The following is an 18,256-nucleotide window of genomic DNA, read 5'->3' as shown; positions in this document are numbered from 1 at the left end:
TTGAACTGTTTCACCAATATTCCATAGCTGTCCATCCCTGCTCGCTCCTACCAATAAGTTCCAGGTACAACATTACATTAATTTGCAAGCCTACGTTGCTATGACCTTCTGATAGATTCACTGTTTTTGATTTATTTAAAGGCATTTATATTCTGCTTCTTGACCAAGAAACTTATGCCCAGGACAGCTAACAACATAATAAAAACAGTTTAAAAATTATAAAATCCAAATCCAATTTAAAACCACCAGATATAAAGCCAGAGAGAAGAGGGAATACAGCAGACATAAAGCAGCAGATCCAAAATATTTGAAAAACCGAGCAGCCAATAATTATACCAGCAGTTTAAGAAGCAGAGACAAAAAGCAACCCCACTACTCAATTAAAATGTGAACATGTTGGTCTTCATGCATTTTATTTCCCCTTGAATAACTTCTCGCTTAAAATTAGCATCAGACATTTACTGTGCTATCTATAGGGCGAAACGCATGGTCGCTTTAGCCTCCTTTATTCCCTGTTTCAGGTAGGATTCAGCCAGGATCGAACACATGCGTTTTCACTGAACGTGTGTTTGATCCTGGCTGAAGCCTGGCTGAAACAGGGAATAAAGGAACTATGCAGGGACTGATGGGACTTTTACATTGGCAACCATAAAAGCACAGTTATAATACCTGTGCTGTCAATCACATCACCTGTTGAAAACCCACCACAGGCTCAAGTACTTACAGTTTCATTCTTGGCCAGGGGATATTTGCCCTGAGTTTGCCACTCAGCAGACACACATTTTTCTGATCGGAATTTTCAAAACTGTATCCATGGGGGCTTTTTACCTGGAAGATCTTCCAGGACTACCTTGCACTCAATTATTCATCCCCAGCAAAATGTGGAGCTTCTGAGTTCCTCTCCCCTGGCAATGTTGCTTTGTAATTGAGTGTAGTGTATTCTTTGAAATACGTCACCAGCCCCTGCCAGCTCTGCAGTGGGATTCTTGCATTTGTAAAAAAACCATGTGGTCATTTTACAGCCAAAGCAGAGATGGGTTCGGACCGCCCCCACAACCAATTTGTTTCAGGCTAGCTCAATGCAGGGGTTATAAGAACAGAAAAACCCTGGCAGGTTCATTTCCATTGCATCTTTCCTTCAGTAATTACTCGCAAAGGGGGGGGGAGTTTAATGCCTTTAAGAGGATGCGTGTGAAGGGGGGAGAGGAATCTGCCCAGCTGTGTTCACTCCTGATCTCAGGGATTCTTTTTTAACTGAGGCCGGTATCATTTTAACAAGCAAAGCAGAGAATTACACCCAGGACACAAGCCTGTTAATTTTTTTTTGTCTGACATATTTAGTTCAGCAATAAAACAATGAATCTTTAAATAGAAATGAAGAGAAGAGCAACCAAGAGGAAACCCCAGCACTCCCTCCCCCTCCTGGTTTCTCGGTTGTTAATTGCCCGATTGGGGCTTGGAGGTGGGGGCAAGGATTAGTTCTTACCACTAGTATGACGAAGAGTCTGCTTTCATCAGGATTCCCTTCTGGCTGAGCTGGGCTTGTGTCATATAGGCTCTCTGCCGGCCCCGGATATGAAACAAGATGGTTCCCCTCAAAAACAAAATGGTTTTTTGCACTCCGTCCCCCCCCCCCGTTTGCACCTGGTCTCCTGCCCAAGATCTGCACCTCAATGGAGACCCGGCCGAGTAATCGCTGATCTGATACGGGGTCCCGCAAGACAATTCCGGGAGCCCGGAAAGATCAGCCAGTTAACGCACGCGTTTATTTCCTGTATGCGTCGTCTTAAGTCTTTACCGGTAGTTAACTTCTGTATTGTTTCTTTGTTTCTCTAACCTAATCAACCCCATTGTATTTACCCTATATATGTACCGATATTTCCCCATGTCTGTATTCTAGCCTTATGTTTCTATGATCTGCTGAACTCGCTGACTTGCTGAAATAAAACTTTTAACTCGCTGCATCGTCTGGAGGAAAGTCTTTATTACCAGGAACGCAACGTGTTGCTGAGACCTTACAGCTTGGCCCGCTGCCTTCTACTCCTCTCCCCTGTCATGAGCCCCACTCTTGCACCTGGGAGCCTCACCAAAATGTAAAATTTTATTTGTATGTGGCCATAGGCCTTCACAAACCATCATCCACAGAGTAACACATTATAAGCAACAGGAAGCATGTATAGAAAAATAAAATCTGAAAAGGTTAACATTGCTATAGACCACCAATAACATCATTTATGGGATTCTACTCTAAAGCTATCTGCCTTCACCCTTATTTTCCTTGCTACCAGAGCAAACAATGATGTTCTATCAGATATAAAATCATAGGATTCAGACAACAGGAATATTATTTTCTTGTTTTCAGAGTGAAAGTTTGTACCCACTAGTAGCCCATCAAGAAACTTAACCCTGGGCTGCACGTATAGTGGACAATAAAGTAAGTAATGGTGGACAATAAAGTAAGATCCTCCTGCACACGGGAATTGCAGATACAAAAGCGTTGATTCTTAAGGGTTTGTTTGTATCGCCCAACTAAAACAGCAGTTTCAAAGCATAGAGCAGAAAATGCTGCTCTGAGGTTATAATTTGAGATCTTAGATACCAGGCTCTAACATGGCCACTTTTGAACAATTTAAACCATGGTGCGGACTGTGCTTTCTGAATTAACGCCCTGTCAAACAGGGCATCGCATCTGAAGACCCGATCTCTTAGTTGCGTGTTAGCCAGTGAAGGCCTTAGGAGATCGTCAGGGATGGAGTACTGAGTTAATAATTTATTAATAACACCTGATCATGCCGGGTCCCTCTAGAGCATAGTATCAAAAGATAGTTTACTGAAAGAGTTTGAACTGTCCCCTCTATTTTTTTTAAAAAACGTTTTAGGACCGCAATGTGGATGTGGGCCCCAAGAGATGGCAGTCCAGTTTCAGCTCTCATCAGAGTGATTGGGGTACCCTTGGGAAGGGTCAAAATACACCTCAGGAATGAATTTGGAATTATTTCTATCTTGGCAATATTATCCTCTTTCCAATCCCAGACGTCCGCACCACATAGGAGGTAAGAAATGACCTTGCTTTTAAATAATTTTATAGCCAGATCTATTAGGTGACTTCCCGTGGTATAATAAAACCTCAGGACAGAACCCACGATCCTTGTCGCAGAGGACCTTATGGATTTAGGTATTTAGGTAGGAAAAATCAAATGCATAATTATAGGATGGGGGAGACTTGTCTCAGTAGTAGTGTGTGTGAAAATGATCTTGGGGTCTTAGTAGACCAAACACTGAACATGAGTCAGCAGTGTGATGCGGTAGCTAAAAAGGCAAATGCCATCTTGGGCTGTATCAATAGAAGTATAGTGTCCAAATCACACGAAGTGATGGTATCACTTTACTCTGCTCTGCCTCACCTAGAGAATTGTGTTCAGTTCTGGGCACCACAATTTAAGAAAGATGTAGACAAGCTGGAATGTGTCCAGAGAAGGGCAACAAAGATGGTGAGGGGTCTGGAGACCAAGTCCTATGAGGAAAGGTTGAAGGAGCTGGGTATGCTTAGCCTGAAGAGGAGAAGACTGAGGGTTATATGATAACCATCTTCAAGTACTTGAAGGGCTGTCATATAGAGGATGGTGCCGAGTTGTTTTCTGTTGCCCCAGGAGGTCGGACCAGCACCAATGGGTTGAAATTAAATCAAAAGAGTTTCCACTTAGACATTAGGAAGAATTTTCTAACAGAGTGGTTCTTTAGTGGAACAGGCTTCCTTGGGAGGTAGTAAGCTCTCCTTCCCTGGAGGTTTTTAAGAAGAGGTTAGATGGCCATCTGTCAGCAATGCTGATTCTATGACCTTAAGCACATCATGAGAGGGAGGGCATCTTGGCCATCTTCTGGGCATGGAGTAGAGGTCACTGGGTGTGTGTGGGGAGGTGTGAATGCACTGTGCAGGGGTTGGACTAGGTGGTCCCTTCCAACTCTATGATTCTATTCTATGATGCCAGATGGTAGTTCTAGTTTAGGTTCTCTCTAAATGTTAGGCCAAGATATTTGAAGGAGCTACTCTGCTTGATTTGATTTCCAAGTATACTCCATAGAGAGGTTTTTGCATTTTTTCTAAAAGCCACCACTCTTGTTTTTTCATAGCTTATATCCAGGGCCCCCTCCTTATAGTAAGTACCTAATTGCTGTAAGAGCCTTCTCAACCTGATTTTTGTAAGAGAGATTAGAGCCATGTCATCAGCATATGGGAGAACAGATATTCTATTCTCCTGGGGTTGGTGGGACAAATTGATGGCCAGATAAACTTGCAACTATGTTATTTATGTACAAATTAAATAACATAGAGGCCAAAACACAACCCTGCTTCACTTCTCTACAAATTGGGATTTTATTAGTTAGAGAGCCAGATATTCCCAGTCTAATTTGAGCAAAAGTATCTGTGTGCAACTCACGCAGTAAGAATAATAATCGCTTATCAGTGTTCAGATCTGCTAATTTTTGCAATTGTCAGTTCCTATCAATAGAATCAAACGCCACAGCCAGGTTGACAAATGCTACATATAGCACTTTCGTTGGTCCATTTATGCTCGAAAAGGCCAGCTGATGGAGAGTCTGGCGGTGATCTATAGTGCAGTAGCCCGTTCTAAATCCTGCCTGGTGCGGGTGTATGATGTGATTCTCCTCTACCCATTCTTCTAGCTGACGTAGCAAATATTTACTATATAATATTGCCACTATATCAAGCAAACTTATTGGTCTATAATTCTGTGGTTTTGCTTTGTCCCTTTTCTTAAAATCGGGGACAACTGTGCTTAGCCTCCAGCTGGCTGGCCTCACCAAAATGGGGATGCCCCTGAACGCTGTCAGCTCTCCACCCATAGCACAAATGAATGGACATCTATGTTTTATTTGCATGTAGGGAAGAGATTCGGGAGGTTTAAATTGCTGGTCAGCCATGAAGCTTCCTAGACAGGCTAGCCTTTCTACTCTTGGAAAAATAAATGCCTCCCAGAGCCTCACCTGTCTAAAAGATTCATCTGATGAAGTGTGCCTCAGGAATACACAGGTATTCACAGCTGTAATGGGGCTTTGGCAGAGGGGTTTTCCCCATGTTTTCCTTTTGCACCAGCCATACACCTCCACCCCCATCTACTGACAACTGGTGGGCTTTTTGCTTTTTAAAAAATTAAAATTGTCAGGGGGATGCTGGGTGTGAGGGGAAATCATGCTAGATACAGACAGGGAGATACACATATCTTTGCCTTCCTGTCCAATCTCTCCTCAAATCTACTTTTGGGATGATCTTTCAAGAAAAATCACACCAAAGCAGGTTTGTGAAAATGAAGCAGAGCCATGAAAAAGCCAGAAGTTGGACAATTGCATGACAGTGTTGTGTGGAAACTCCCATTTGAAACCACTGCAATGGGGCAGGGGGGAGAGAGAGCAAGAGTTCCATGTGGAAACAGACTACGTAGGCAGTAGAATGAGACGGGAATGATACCACAGAATCCTTATGTGATGAAATGGACTGTATCACTTCAGAGTTACATTTCTAAAAGCTACTCTGCTTTTTTTTTTTTTTTTAATCCAGAAATGGAAAACAAGCATAGTAGAGAACAGGATGGCCTAGAACCTTTCTCTGAGCTGAAATTTTCATATGCAGGATTATTTTTACAGAGGGAATCATCCAAAAATGACATCTGAAGTGCTACTGTCTATTGTATCCCTTCTGTAGGTTATCTTTTTATTCTGCTGCATGTACAGACTAGGATAGAGGCACTGATAAGTCGTAAAATCATAAGGAAAAGTCCTCTGAAAATCCTAGTGCCAAAATGACGCGTGCACAGTCCCAGAAAGCAGATGTAGGTCATAGCAGGAAATAATTATTGACGTGGCCTGCAGCCCACTTACCCTGAAATAACCTTATTTATGCACTATTTAAATCAGTGGCAGTGTTGTACTAGTGTTCCTTTACCCTTCCCTATCTAAGAGCCTTGATCCTATTCTGCCGCAAAAGATGTATTTTCAATGCACTAGTTTAATGTTTCTCATCCTCACATCCAGTGCAATCCTAAATCTAGTTCCACCAACAGAGTTGGTTCCTGGGACTCAGAAGGTCTTGTACTGATTATCATGGCCATGCCTTCCAAGGTTCACAAATTGAGTCCTTTGGTTGGATTGAACCTGTCCAACGCCAGCGACAGTGTCAAATGTTCTCGTTGTACAGGGAGTTAGCATGAGGGTAGAGGGTGGGAGGAGGAAAAAGACACACTTTTTTCAAGGAAATGTTCTGTGTGTAAAGTGCCGGTCAAGTTGCAGCCGAATTATGGCAACCTCATATGGTTTTCAAGGCAGGAGACTAACAGAGGTGGTTTGCCATTGTCTTCCTCTGCAAAACAATCCCAGCATTTCTTTGTGGTCTCCCATCCATTTACTAACCAGGACTGACTTTGCTTAGCTTCCAAGATCTGGCTAGCCTGGACCATTCAGGTCAGGGCAAGGAAACATTAGTGGACAGGTAAACAAGGATGGCAGGTATCAGTGACTTGGGAAACAGCTGTCTTGTCATACCACACTAGCCAAACTAGTCAAAACCTCAAACAGTCTTTTTATCAAACTTTAAAGAATGCAGAACCTCTGGTTCTACTGCTAGACAGCTGTCTTTCTTCAGATTCCAGATCACGATGTTTCCATTTATAGATATATACTGAAAAGTTTGGCTGCCCTTTCCAGTATACTAGTTTAATACATCCTGCACTATGTACCCAATAAATGAAATGCAGTGATGACTGATTTACTGATTTTCCCTACCTAGAAGGCCGAAGGCAGTTTACAAAATTATGCTGAAGCACACATATAATAATAACAGCCATAAACAAAAACAAAAACCTGTAATTCACACCACCATCACAACAGCAATCCACGCCCCTCTTCAGTTATAGACAGCTGCAAAGTTTTCTCTTGCCACAACCAAGAGAAGTGTGAAGATAAGCTGGTACGGGCCAGTATGGAGTATCCAGTAAGAAGGTGGCCAAGATGGTACGTTCCATCTCCTGCTTTGTTCCCCGTGAGAGTGACAGTACCGGTAAGAAATTTACTTTCAGCCCTATAGGAGAGTAATTTGTTTACCTCTCTACTTTGGTTGAGTGTCCTTGTTTAAACAGGGGCACACGAAGCTGCTTTCTACTTAGTCAGACCATTGGTCTATCAAGCTCAGTATTGTCTACTATGACTGGCAGCAACTTTCCAGGGTTTCTGAGAGATTTCACTCTACCTATTACTGAATCTGGGAGGGAAGATGGCATGGTATAGCTTGGAAACTAAGCTGGGTTGGTACTTGGATGGGAGACCAGTGCAGAAGGCTCTGCAGAGGAAGGCAATGGCAAATCACCTCTGCTTCTCACTTTACTTGAAAGTCCCTTGCTTGGGGTCACCATAAGTCAACTGAGTCTCGACAACACTTAGGTATTACTGAACCTGGGACCTTCTACATCAAATACAAATGCTCTACTACTGAGCCTCAGCCCCTCCCCAAGATCACAAGCATTTTTCACCAAACTGTGTGTTCTCTAGGGTCCCCCCCTTTTTGCCATCAAGTCACAGCTGACCGATGGCACCTCGGTAGCATTTTCAAGGCAAGAGACGTTCAAAGGTGGTTTGCCATTGCCTGCCTTTGTGTCATGACCCTGGTCTTCCTTGGAGGTCTCCCAGTCAAATACTAGCCAGGGCTGACCCTGCTTAGCTTCTGAGATCTGACAAGATCAGGCTAGCCTGGGGCTATCCAGGTCAAGGCAAACCCTTTCTTACAATGTGGTTCTTAGTCCTTTGGACCTGATTTAAATCAGGACACACAGCCCAATGCTATGACATTTCTTCTCAGAAATAAGTCCTACTATGTTCACTGTGGAATGTAGCCAGTTTTACTAAATCACAAGAAGTAACAATTCCAGATGACTAAACAGTGAGAATCATGTGATTTTCATAGTTTTCAAACCCTGGTTTCGCTTTTTGTTTTACTGCATTTCATCTTCCCGCAAAAGGCTTGGTGAAAACCTTACAAATACCATCAATTAAATAAAACCAGAGGGGTTGCTGTGTTAAATTTGTTACTGCAAAAATAAACAAGAGAGGAATAATATTGTGTTAGTCTTTAAAGTACCACTAGACTCCTGTTTATTTTAGATACATCCAACATTCGTGATTGAGGTGAATTAATATATGGTATCATGAATTACACTATGAAGGATAAAACCTTCATGTTGTAACCTGGATAGCCCAGGCTAGCCTGATCTTGTCAGATCTCGGAAGATAAGCAGGGTCAGCCCTAGTTAGTATTTGGATGGAAGACCACCAAACAAGTCCAGGATCATGGTAAACCACCTCTGAAGTCTCTTGCCTTGAACACCCCACAGGGTCGCCATAACTCAGCTGTTACTTGAGGGCATGCCCCCCCCACCCAAGCCTTCAAATTGCACTGTGCTTAAAATGTGATTTTTGCACAGGGTGGTTGCAAATAAAATTCATTTCTTTACACTGCAACTTTTGCTAAGCTTCCAGTCTTTAAACAACATACAGCCATAAACTCAGAAAAGTCTACCAGCGTTGTTTATGCTTTTTTAAAAAGTCAGGATCGTAATTAACTAGTATTTATTCCTTCAAACCAACTTTGTCTGGCATTGCCCTGGTTTCCAGGAACCAATACGTACCAGCCGGGCAGGGTTTTCTCCGGGTTGAAAGATCAAGAAACACAAGCTACTTTCTCTTGCAGAACAACGCACATGCGCGCTCCCAAAAGTTGCTGGCGCTCGTGGCAAACGGGCGAGGAGGGGGGGGAACGAAGTATCAGCAAGAGCATGCGCAAAGATCTTTGAAGCGTCCTAGGTTGGAAGGTGAGGGGGCGTGGCTGAGAGGGTGGGCGGCTCAGAGTCCAGAAGGGGGCGTGGCCAGCCCGTGTCTTTTCTGCCCGGCGTTCCAGGCGCGCTGTGGCGATAGCAAAGGCAACAGGTGCGTAGACCGAGGGGAGGGGCGGTAAGGTAAGGTAGGCGGAAGGGAATTATCGCCTTTGCAGGGCTTGTTTTTCATTTGGGGGCAGAAATACTCTAATAGTGCCTTGTGAAGCAATATGCCTTAGAGGTAATCCTAAAAAGGGAGGGACGTATCCTTTCCCGCTTGTCTCTCTCTGATCCCGGAGAGGAAACGCCTGCTCGCGTGTAGTGAAGGCAGCAGGAATTGCTAATAAGGTCTGGTACGCAGTGACGGGGGGGGGAGGGGGAGAAGGGGTAGCCAAGTTATTGGTTAAAGTAGGGCAGGTGTGGAAGTCTTAAGTCCCGCGAAGGTTAGGTGTGGGCATGTGGTCGTATTTGAGGGGGTGATTCATGGGATGCTGTAAATATATTGTAGTAGGACTTTGTGGTGAACTGTTGAGACCTTAATTGGGAAGCAAATATGTCATTGTGGTGTGTGTGATTGAGAAGTCTCATTTGTTGTCTCCTGTGAGACTCTTCCATAAGTGTGAGATCCAGTGTGGTGTTGTAATTAAGAAAGTGCTTGTGTAGGGAGGCTTACAGATGGCAGCGTGCTCAATGACTGAGGTGTGCACCTCACTAAGTAATCTTGGGCACGTTGCCATCTGTTTAACCTACCTCATAGGGTTGTTGTGGGGGTGTCCAAGGGGGGACCATATATGGAAGAAAGGTGGCATAAAGTATAATAAAGTTACTGGTCCTTAAGGTAACTTTTTGGGAGTGGGATGATCACATATGTCAGGATGGTGATTGTGGGTGCAGTAGCTTGAATGAATGATGTGTTGTGCTAGACTGTAATGCTTTTTGGAACCCCTGAGTTTGTCTCCTGCAAGGAAACATTTGGGTACTTTAGCCTTAAGAACTATGTATTGCAAAGATGTTATTTGTGAAAGGTTCAGGTGCCATCCTGAGAATAACAGGTTTAGCAGACACTCAGCCTCTTTCCTTTAAAGTTACTCTGGGATCCCAAAATGTTTGGTTGTGTTATAGCACCTGTCTGATGATGGCTACTACTTCCTTCTTGGCTTCCTTCTTAATGTTAAAAGAGTCCTTCAAACTCCGTATTCAGAAGCTAGTTATATGGGAAGATATCTGCAACAAGCAGACGAAGGTCCTTTCTGTTGGTCAAGTTGTTGTAGCTACCACTCTCTCTGCGCATTTCTCCTATTGCTTGGTCAACAACCTGAGGCTGTGCAGGAGAATTCAGGAGGCTGGATTTGGTCCATGGGCTTCCAGTTGCTGATCCTTAATTTTTATATAGCACTAAACAAACCATTATCATTAATGACTTGAAGCATTCGGTGTGTGCTGTGGTGTGTTCAATTCTTCCCTTGTGACTCCTATAGCATTTTGAACTTTCTGAATGTTCAGGGGGGAATGGCTGGATTTCGCTGATTTCATGTTGATTCTAGGAAGTGATATTGCCCACTCTGAATGCTTTTGATTAACCTGATCTTGGATGCCTGTGTAATATTTTTCTGCAGATTTGGCATAGCTGGAAGTGACTGGGTTGTTGACTTGGTTCGTCTGTCCTGTGCATTTGGTATTTAAATATTCCAGTTTTGCTGAGGGTTATCAAATAATTGCTATGAATTTTCTGGTGCTGAAACTGTTAATGTAGTTCCCACGTAGAAAGAACTTGGAAGGAAGCTAAACAGCAAAGCTCTGGGAGTCCTGTGATTCCTAATTGCATCAACATACAAACTACTTGGGCCTTATGTAAATGTTTGTATGTACAGACTACTCAACAGAGTGGAAGTGGCTGCATGTTCCTAACCTAGAATTGGATTATTTTAAGCAAGGAGTACTGATCCTGGGAAGGAAGGTGTGGGCAGACAATACTCTTAACAGTACTTAAGAACCTGCCAAAAGCACCTAAATAGTTGTTCATTCTTTCACTTGTTAAAACTCTGGGTGTGTCTGGAAAGATTAATCAAATTTAACCAAAATCTCCTCCCAATTTATGCCTTTGACTCACCTTGTTACCTGTGCCCTAGAAATCTCTCCTAGGTGCATAGTGCAAATGAGGAAGTGGCTACTAATGCCCAGAGTAGAAAGGTTCTTTTGAAGCAAGGCTGGATATTCTCGATTTTAACCTACAAAGGGAAAGGTGTTCAGAGTGAGGCTGTTTAGTTTCACTTCAGGAAGCTTTCCTTACAGTGAAGACATTTTATTGCATCATGGATGGCTTCCACTCCCACCCCATCTTGTATGGGTGGGGTGAGATGTCCCATTCAAAAATGGGAAGGGTTTTTAAATGAAATACTGGTTCTCTCATGCTTGAATTCTTCTATTGTGTATAAGGAAAGCTCTGCTATGAGCATACATACAATAAACCTGTGTTTGTGACATGCTGTGTTAAACTGAAGAGCTCTTCTGCAGATTAGGGCAAAGTACAACAGTTGCATCTTTCTTTTGCATGTGCTTAAAATGGGGGGGGGAGAAGGATGCTCTGAATGAATTACTTCAGTGAGCCTTAGCTTCTGTACATAAAGGGGGATTGGAGGATTGACTATGAAAAGTGTGGTATTTGTTTTCTCTTTTGTGCTTTTGATAAATATTTGGGAAGAGTTAAGTGACTCTGGATAGCTATATCTCCCTCTCCCCTGCATCTGTTCTTCCTGTATGATCTGGCATCATTTCCTCTCTGTCATTGACAGTTTCAATACCAAATGTGTCCTGAAATTTTGCAATTGACCTAGGTTTTGGCAGCCATATATAACTTTGATTCTATCTGTGATGATAGCCATATGGACACCGAAGTCAAGAATCCTCTTCTTGATTCCTATATACGTTTAAATGGCACTGACTGGTATTACTTTTCAAAGGTGGTGAATAGCTGGCCGTGAACATTGGAGAAACTGGTATCCATGCAGAAGGGTAGAGTGATGTTGTAAGGCACTTTCAGTCCTCGTTGGGGAGAAAAGTGGGGTATAAACATCTAAATGTTCCTGGCTTGACTGAAGTAATGGGTGATGAACCCCAGCTGCAACCCCAAACAGTAGCATCTGGTAAATTACATTATTTTTGTGAGGTGGTTTAGACTAGGCTGAAAACTCATGTCTTGCCCAAGGGCAGCCAGTGAGGTTTTCAAAATTGCATACATCATATTTTTAATATGGGTAAACATAAAGGTAATGTATACATGTGATGCATGCACATTTACCACTGTGGGTATTACAAAAGTACATTTGCTGGGGAGATTTGATGTAGCCCCCCCACCAACTACAGGTCTGCATAGCATGTAAAGTAATTCTGCATTGCCTTGCTGGGCAGAGATCCAAACCTACTTTTTGCTCATTCAAATACAAGATGCTCTTACGAACACCTTATTGGCATTGACTTCTATAGTTCTTTGTAAGTGGAATACTTAAACCTTGACTGCCTGTAATCATCCTCAGAATTGCGCACTTGAAGGTGATTTCTGTGTGGAAATGTTAAGCTTGACCACTATGCTCAATGAGGGAAGTCATTTGTCATGTGTACCCTGGCACTGAATAGAGCTGTTAGCCGGCACAGACTGTATGCTGGCTAAGCTGCCAGCAAAAACAGGTAATTGTACTATTGCAGATGGCCATCTCTTCTGCCATAAACGTTACTCTTGGAAACAAGAAACCCTTTATATAGGGTGTTAAATGATCTCCTTGCACTTGAATATGAGCCTCCTGATTCAATAGTGATCTCTTATCAGCTGTTTCACCAAGTCCAGTAGCAAATGTTTCCTACTGTCTTTTGGTAAACTCTGAAGCTTACCCTCACTACTGTAATGTTCTGTTTGGGTTAGTGAATGTTGGAGAGCTTTAAATTGTAGTTTTATCTTTTGATGGCTATTAGGAATGCTCTGTGGAACAAGGAGGATCTTAAGGACAGAACTCCAGTTTATTTATTTGCTTCGTTTATAGCTTGACTTTCTCAGAGACTTAAGGTGGATTGCAAAATATAAAAAATAATTCAGTCGGACAGCCTAAGTAAACAATGCAATAGGTCTAAGATTACAGAATTAGAAAACGATGCAGGCAAAACTAATTTACTCTGAGCTAACTCCTGTAGATAATGACTCTCTTCCTCATTTGCTCATAGTGAGTTGAAAAGGCTTTTAAAATTTCCTTTAGGCATTGTCTGTTGGCAGCTGCACTAGGTTAGAATGTGTTTTCCAAGGTCTGTTTCAGATGTGTTTTTTACTTCTGGAAACTGAATTTACAAATGCAGTGTGAAGAGGTGGTAGCCTGATTATACCATTTCATGATGTAGATGAGAATTCCCACTTGTGAATGCTTTGTTAGAATTAAAAAAAAAAATCCCCTGCCAATAGAAAACTAGCATGTTTGAGAAAATTCCGCTAGGGATGCTGAACTGAGTGCAACGTCTCTTGGGGGCTCCCAAGAGAACCAAGATTTGTTCAAATCTGGGGTGTAATCCTGCATCCCTACCCGATCCTAAACAGTGGATTGGGAAACAGGATTTCTCCTGCTGCCCACGAAGTACGGTTTGACCCCCAGTTTTGCAGAGAGAGCCATTGTGCGACTCTTGGAATCCTGGACGAGGTCCCGTCTGGCTTGAGGGGGAACCATTGCCGTGAACATCTCTTAGGGGAGAGCTGAGCCTAAAATCCAATCTATTACCATCTAAGCAACGATATTTAAGCAAGAATACCTACTCTTCTAAAATCTGAGTAAGTAACAAGAACTCTTTTGTTTTACCTGGAATTGGAAGCTTTGAAGGAGTAGAAAAATATCTATAGAATCCGAATCTTCCCATCTGAGATTTGGCTGACTCTTTGACATTTAAAAACATTCGATAAGCCGACAGGATCCTAATCAAATTGATCGGTGGATAGACACAACAATCGGGACTATTTGAATGACAGTATAGCCACCAATCAGAAATCCTGAAGGGTAAGGAGGCGGGACGAGCAGATTCCTCCCTATTTCTGGGAGGAGGCTTTTCTGAGTAAACAAATTCCTTTGCCACGTCTTACCCGGAAGTATCGGCTATCGTCTGCCATCGTGAGAACACTACGGGATTTGAGACCGGATGTGTGGCATTGTGTAACTGGCAAATACTTTCCCAGTTCCTAGGCAAAAGGAAGGAGGCAGACGTGCAACTTTTTACTCTACCCCCCGCAACATCATTCTACAGCTCAACATATTCCTGTCTGGATTTTACAAATTAAACTTCAATTAACCACCAGAAGTGGCAACCGTGGAAAGTGAGATTAAATACATGGATCATCTCTTCTCTCTGACAAACAACACCTATGAACTTGCTGTTCGGAAATTGGATGAAATTCTGGGAGATCTTAAGGACATTAAAATCCGGATTATGACAATGAGAGGCCTCATAGCACTTGTATTCAGAGGTTTGCTGCTGCTGAATGTGGCGGTTCCCTGTGATGATCATAGTGAGTAGATTTTGATGGACTTGCTCTCCATGAGTCTATCCAGTCCCTTCTTAAAGTGGTTGCTCCTGGCAGCTGTCACTTCACTCACTGCCAGTGATTTCTACAATCTAATTCCAGAGGGAGATATTTCAGGAAAGTAGGAATTGCCAGTTAGTAGCTCCTTTCCATGTTCCCAGTCATGTGCGTTCCATGCAGATTAATTCTAGTCATGATGCATACCTATTCTCTCTAGTATCAGAGGAACATGCCTATTAGGTGCTGTGGAACACAGGCAGGATGCTGTTGCAGTCATCTTGTTTGTGGGCTTCCTAGAGGCATCTGGTTGGCCACTGTGTGAACAGACTGCTGGACTTGGTGGGCCTTGGTCTGATCCAGCCTGGCTTTTCTTATGTTCTTATGTGTTTTGTTGAAACATGTACCTGTAATAGAAAAGCAAAAAATTCCTGAAAATAGAATGTACACCATAGTCCTCTCACAAGAGGCAAAGAAAGAGGATGAGAAAAAAATACTTCAAAAATGTGGGGCAAATAGTCAGAGGTTTTAATAATGATTCAGCAATGGAGGAAGGAGTATCCCTGTCCTTTTTGTTAAAACTCAGACTTGGTCCTGCCCTTGGAATCAAACATAATAATTGTATGTGAGAACCCATTATCTATGTAAAGGAGTAGCATCCAAAGCAAGGGTGTTCTGTCTTCTGCACTGGAATTATGACTGATCAAAGTTAAAGGAACAGTGACAAAGCTCTTTTATTGAATCACTATGTAAAGCATGTGGCTTATTTTAGAATCCATCTAATGACAGTCACAGAATCATAGAGTTGGAAGGGGCCATACAGGCCATCTAGTCCAACCCCCTGCTTAATGCAGGATCAGCCCAGAGCATCCCTGAAAAGTGCTTGTCCAGCCTCTGCTTAAAGACTGCCGGTGAGGGAGAGCTCACCACCTCCCTAGGTAGCTGATTCCACTGTCGAACAACTCTTACTGTAAAAAAAAAACCCACTAATATCCAGCCGGTACTTTTCCGCCCGCAATTTAAACCCATTATTGTGAGTTCTATCCTCTGCTGCCAAAAGGAACAGCTCCCTACCATCCTCTAAGTGACAACTCTTCAGATTCTTAAAGAGAGCAATCATGTCCCCCCTCAACCTCCTCTTCTCCAGACTGAACGTTCCCAAGTCTTTCCTCATAGGGCTTGGTTTCCAGGCCCCTGATCATTCTTGTCACTTTCCCCTTTTTATAAGTTGTATATTTAACAGGGTTTTCTAAAGCTGGAGCTGACACAACAAGATGAAACCTTGGCTGAATTAATGATTTTATTACGGCAATAGCCAGATAAGCTGCAAAGGTTGAATGCATTTTATATTCCTATGTAGTACAATTCTAAAGTGTTCACCTCTTTGGCCATACTTTCACTTTTGCCCTTTGCTGCATAGGTTTTAATCTTAACACTTTTCATCTGGAACTGCAGGCATGCTCTTTTAGAACCATTTTTCTAAAACCAGATACTGAATTTAGATGCTTGCACAACTCAAATTAAGTGTAGAATGGCCAGGAAAGTGGGAGGGGCTCTGAGTTGGATGGTGAAACACCTTGGTAGTTCATCTGCTATAAAACAGCCCTTGGCAAGCTATTATAGATATCTACAGGGTAGATGTGCAGATAAAATGGTGTGGGTGTGTGGTGTGGGGGGTTATTGTAAGCTGCTTTGTTTCCCCAATGGGGAGAAAAGCAGGGTATAAATATCTAGGAAATCGAATAAAATGTTAGATTGGCAGGACACTGCAGACATTGATGATGATTCCTCTGTTCTTTATTCTTCCACATTCTGGAGTAGTCTTGAAATAGTCAGTGAACTCCTCTCATATGTAGGAATGAGTAACTTTGAAGGGGTGACAATTCTGTGCTGAGTAAGGAACTGTCATTGTCTTTTCAAAAAAGTTCTAACAATTTATTTAGTAAATACTAAGAGTGTCCAAGGAAGAGAAGTGGCATTTTAAAAATCTCAGTAGTGGGTATACCTGTTGACATCCAGGTGCAGATTTAGAGTTTTGCTGGGAAATGTAAAGAAATAATAAATATCAGTTTAGTAGCTGCTTCTGAAATAAAGGGTAACAGAATCTGTGCAACCTTTGATCTTGGCCATCTTGCTATTAAAACCTGTTTTTGTACTCCTGATATATTTGAAATTAACATGCAGAACAGACATTGCATAGATGTTGGATGCTCTGTGATCAGTAGAACACCTGTGTGTACTGTATCACTACTACTGACTCCTTGGACTAGTCTCTTTACAGCAGCCTCATGTTTTTATTTTAAAAATTGAAGAAGTGTTTTTCCAGTGTCAGGGTTTTTGTTGTTGCTGTGTTGCTTTATCCAGTACCTTAACTTGATGATCAGTGTAATAGGACTGATCTGTCATCTCTATATCTAATTCTCAATATGGCCCTATCTGTGAATACTTCAGTGCAGAGATTGGAGCCATGAACCGACAAGACAGGTTTTTCTACAAACCTGAAAAACGCCCCAGGTTTCCAGAAAAAGGTGTAATCATAAAAATATGTAAGCCCCCAAATACATAGGCACATATATGTAGCTGCCTTATACCATCCATCCTTCAAGATCAGTATTGTCTAAGACTGGCAGCAGCTCTCTAGGGTCTCAGAGGTCTTTCACATTACCTACTAACCTGATCCTACCTACTAACCTGATCCTTCTAACTAGAGAAGTTGGGGATTGAACCTGGGATCTTCTGCATGCCAAGCCGAGGCTCTACCACTCAGCCACGGAATCACATGCACCTTTAAAAAAGATCTCAATAGCCATTGTGGGTGCTGCTTATGCAACCATAGCAATATTGCCAGCCTTCATACCTTGGCTTCTGTCATTGAAAGGCAGAGGGGAGGGAACTTTCCAGGGTTATTTTGGCCTCCCAGTCAACCCCTGCTCCCCTTCCTCATACCCTAGAACAGTGATGGCGAGCCTTTTAGAGACCGAGTGCCCAGACTGCAACCCAAAACCCACTTATTTATCACCAAGTGCCAATACAGCAATTTAACCTGAATACTGAGGTTTTAGTTTAGAAAAAACAATTCATACATTCACATATTTTGCGTTAAAAGAAAAACACAATAACAGAGCTTTCAATGATGCAAACTTTTACCTTTCAATAAAAAGTTGTTTGTATTTGGCGTGCATCTCTCCAGGGCTCGTCCTCTGCTCAGCCACCGGACATTATTGTACATAAGTAAACAATTATACTGTGCCTGAACCTCCTCAAGAAGTGCTTGAAACTGTCGATAATTCAGAGCACAAGCCATGATGTAATTCACCATTTTTGTGACATCTTTGAGGACATCATCAAATTTTTTGAACAATTAATGTGATTTTTGCTGTTGTGTGCATGCTGATAATTTGTCTACCCTTGGCTCATACTTTGTAAGTTTGAGAGCAACACATGCAGCACTCAGGTCATCTGTTAGCCTGTTTCTGGTGTCAGATTTGATATAATTCAAAGCTGAAAACAGCTGCTCACAAGCATAAGATGATCCAAACAAAGTAAGGAAAGCAATCCCAAGTGCTTTCACTGACTTAAAATTATTTGTCAGAGAATTCCACACTTTAAGGATTTCGTTTTCAGAACTAACTGTGCTGTCCTTTGTCATCCCTTCTATCTTCTCAAGTGTTTCAAGCAGGTCATAGAGTTTATTTTTCCAGATAGAGCTTTCTTGAAATTCTATTAGCTCCATTTCCAGATTTTCTAAATCTAACCAGTGTAGGCAGGAAAAATCAAGTTCTTAAAATTTGGCTTTATCTGGAGAAGTAAGAAAACACAGGGTTGTCTCCAT

The 18,256-nt window shown here is 42.3% G+C and overlaps 1 protein-coding gene across 1 annotated transcript in view; it reads left to right on the top strand.

Moving 5' to 3' along the window:
* Positions 1–6,974: 6,974 nt before the first annotated feature.
* The window catches only part of LIMA1 (LIM domain and actin binding 1), a 91,298-nt gene continuing 80,016 nt past the window's right edge, over positions 6,975–18,256 (top strand). Inside the window, exon 1 of the mRNA XM_056853896.1 lies at positions 6,975–7,072. Within this exon, the coding sequence (XP_056709874.1) occupies positions 6,995–7,072 (78 nt within the window). The 5' untranslated portion in view covers positions 6,975–6,994. The remainder of the gene's footprint in view (positions 7,073–18,256) is intronic.

Source organism: Euleptes europaea, chromosome 1 (genome assembly GCF_029931775.1).
Source record: "Euleptes europaea isolate rEulEur1 chromosome 1, rEulEur1.hap1, whole genome shotgun sequence".
NCBI classification, from domain to species: Eukaryota; Metazoa; Chordata; class Lepidosauria; order Squamata; family Sphaerodactylidae; genus Euleptes; species Euleptes europaea.
This window is presented reverse-complemented; position numbering and strand designations above follow the sequence as displayed.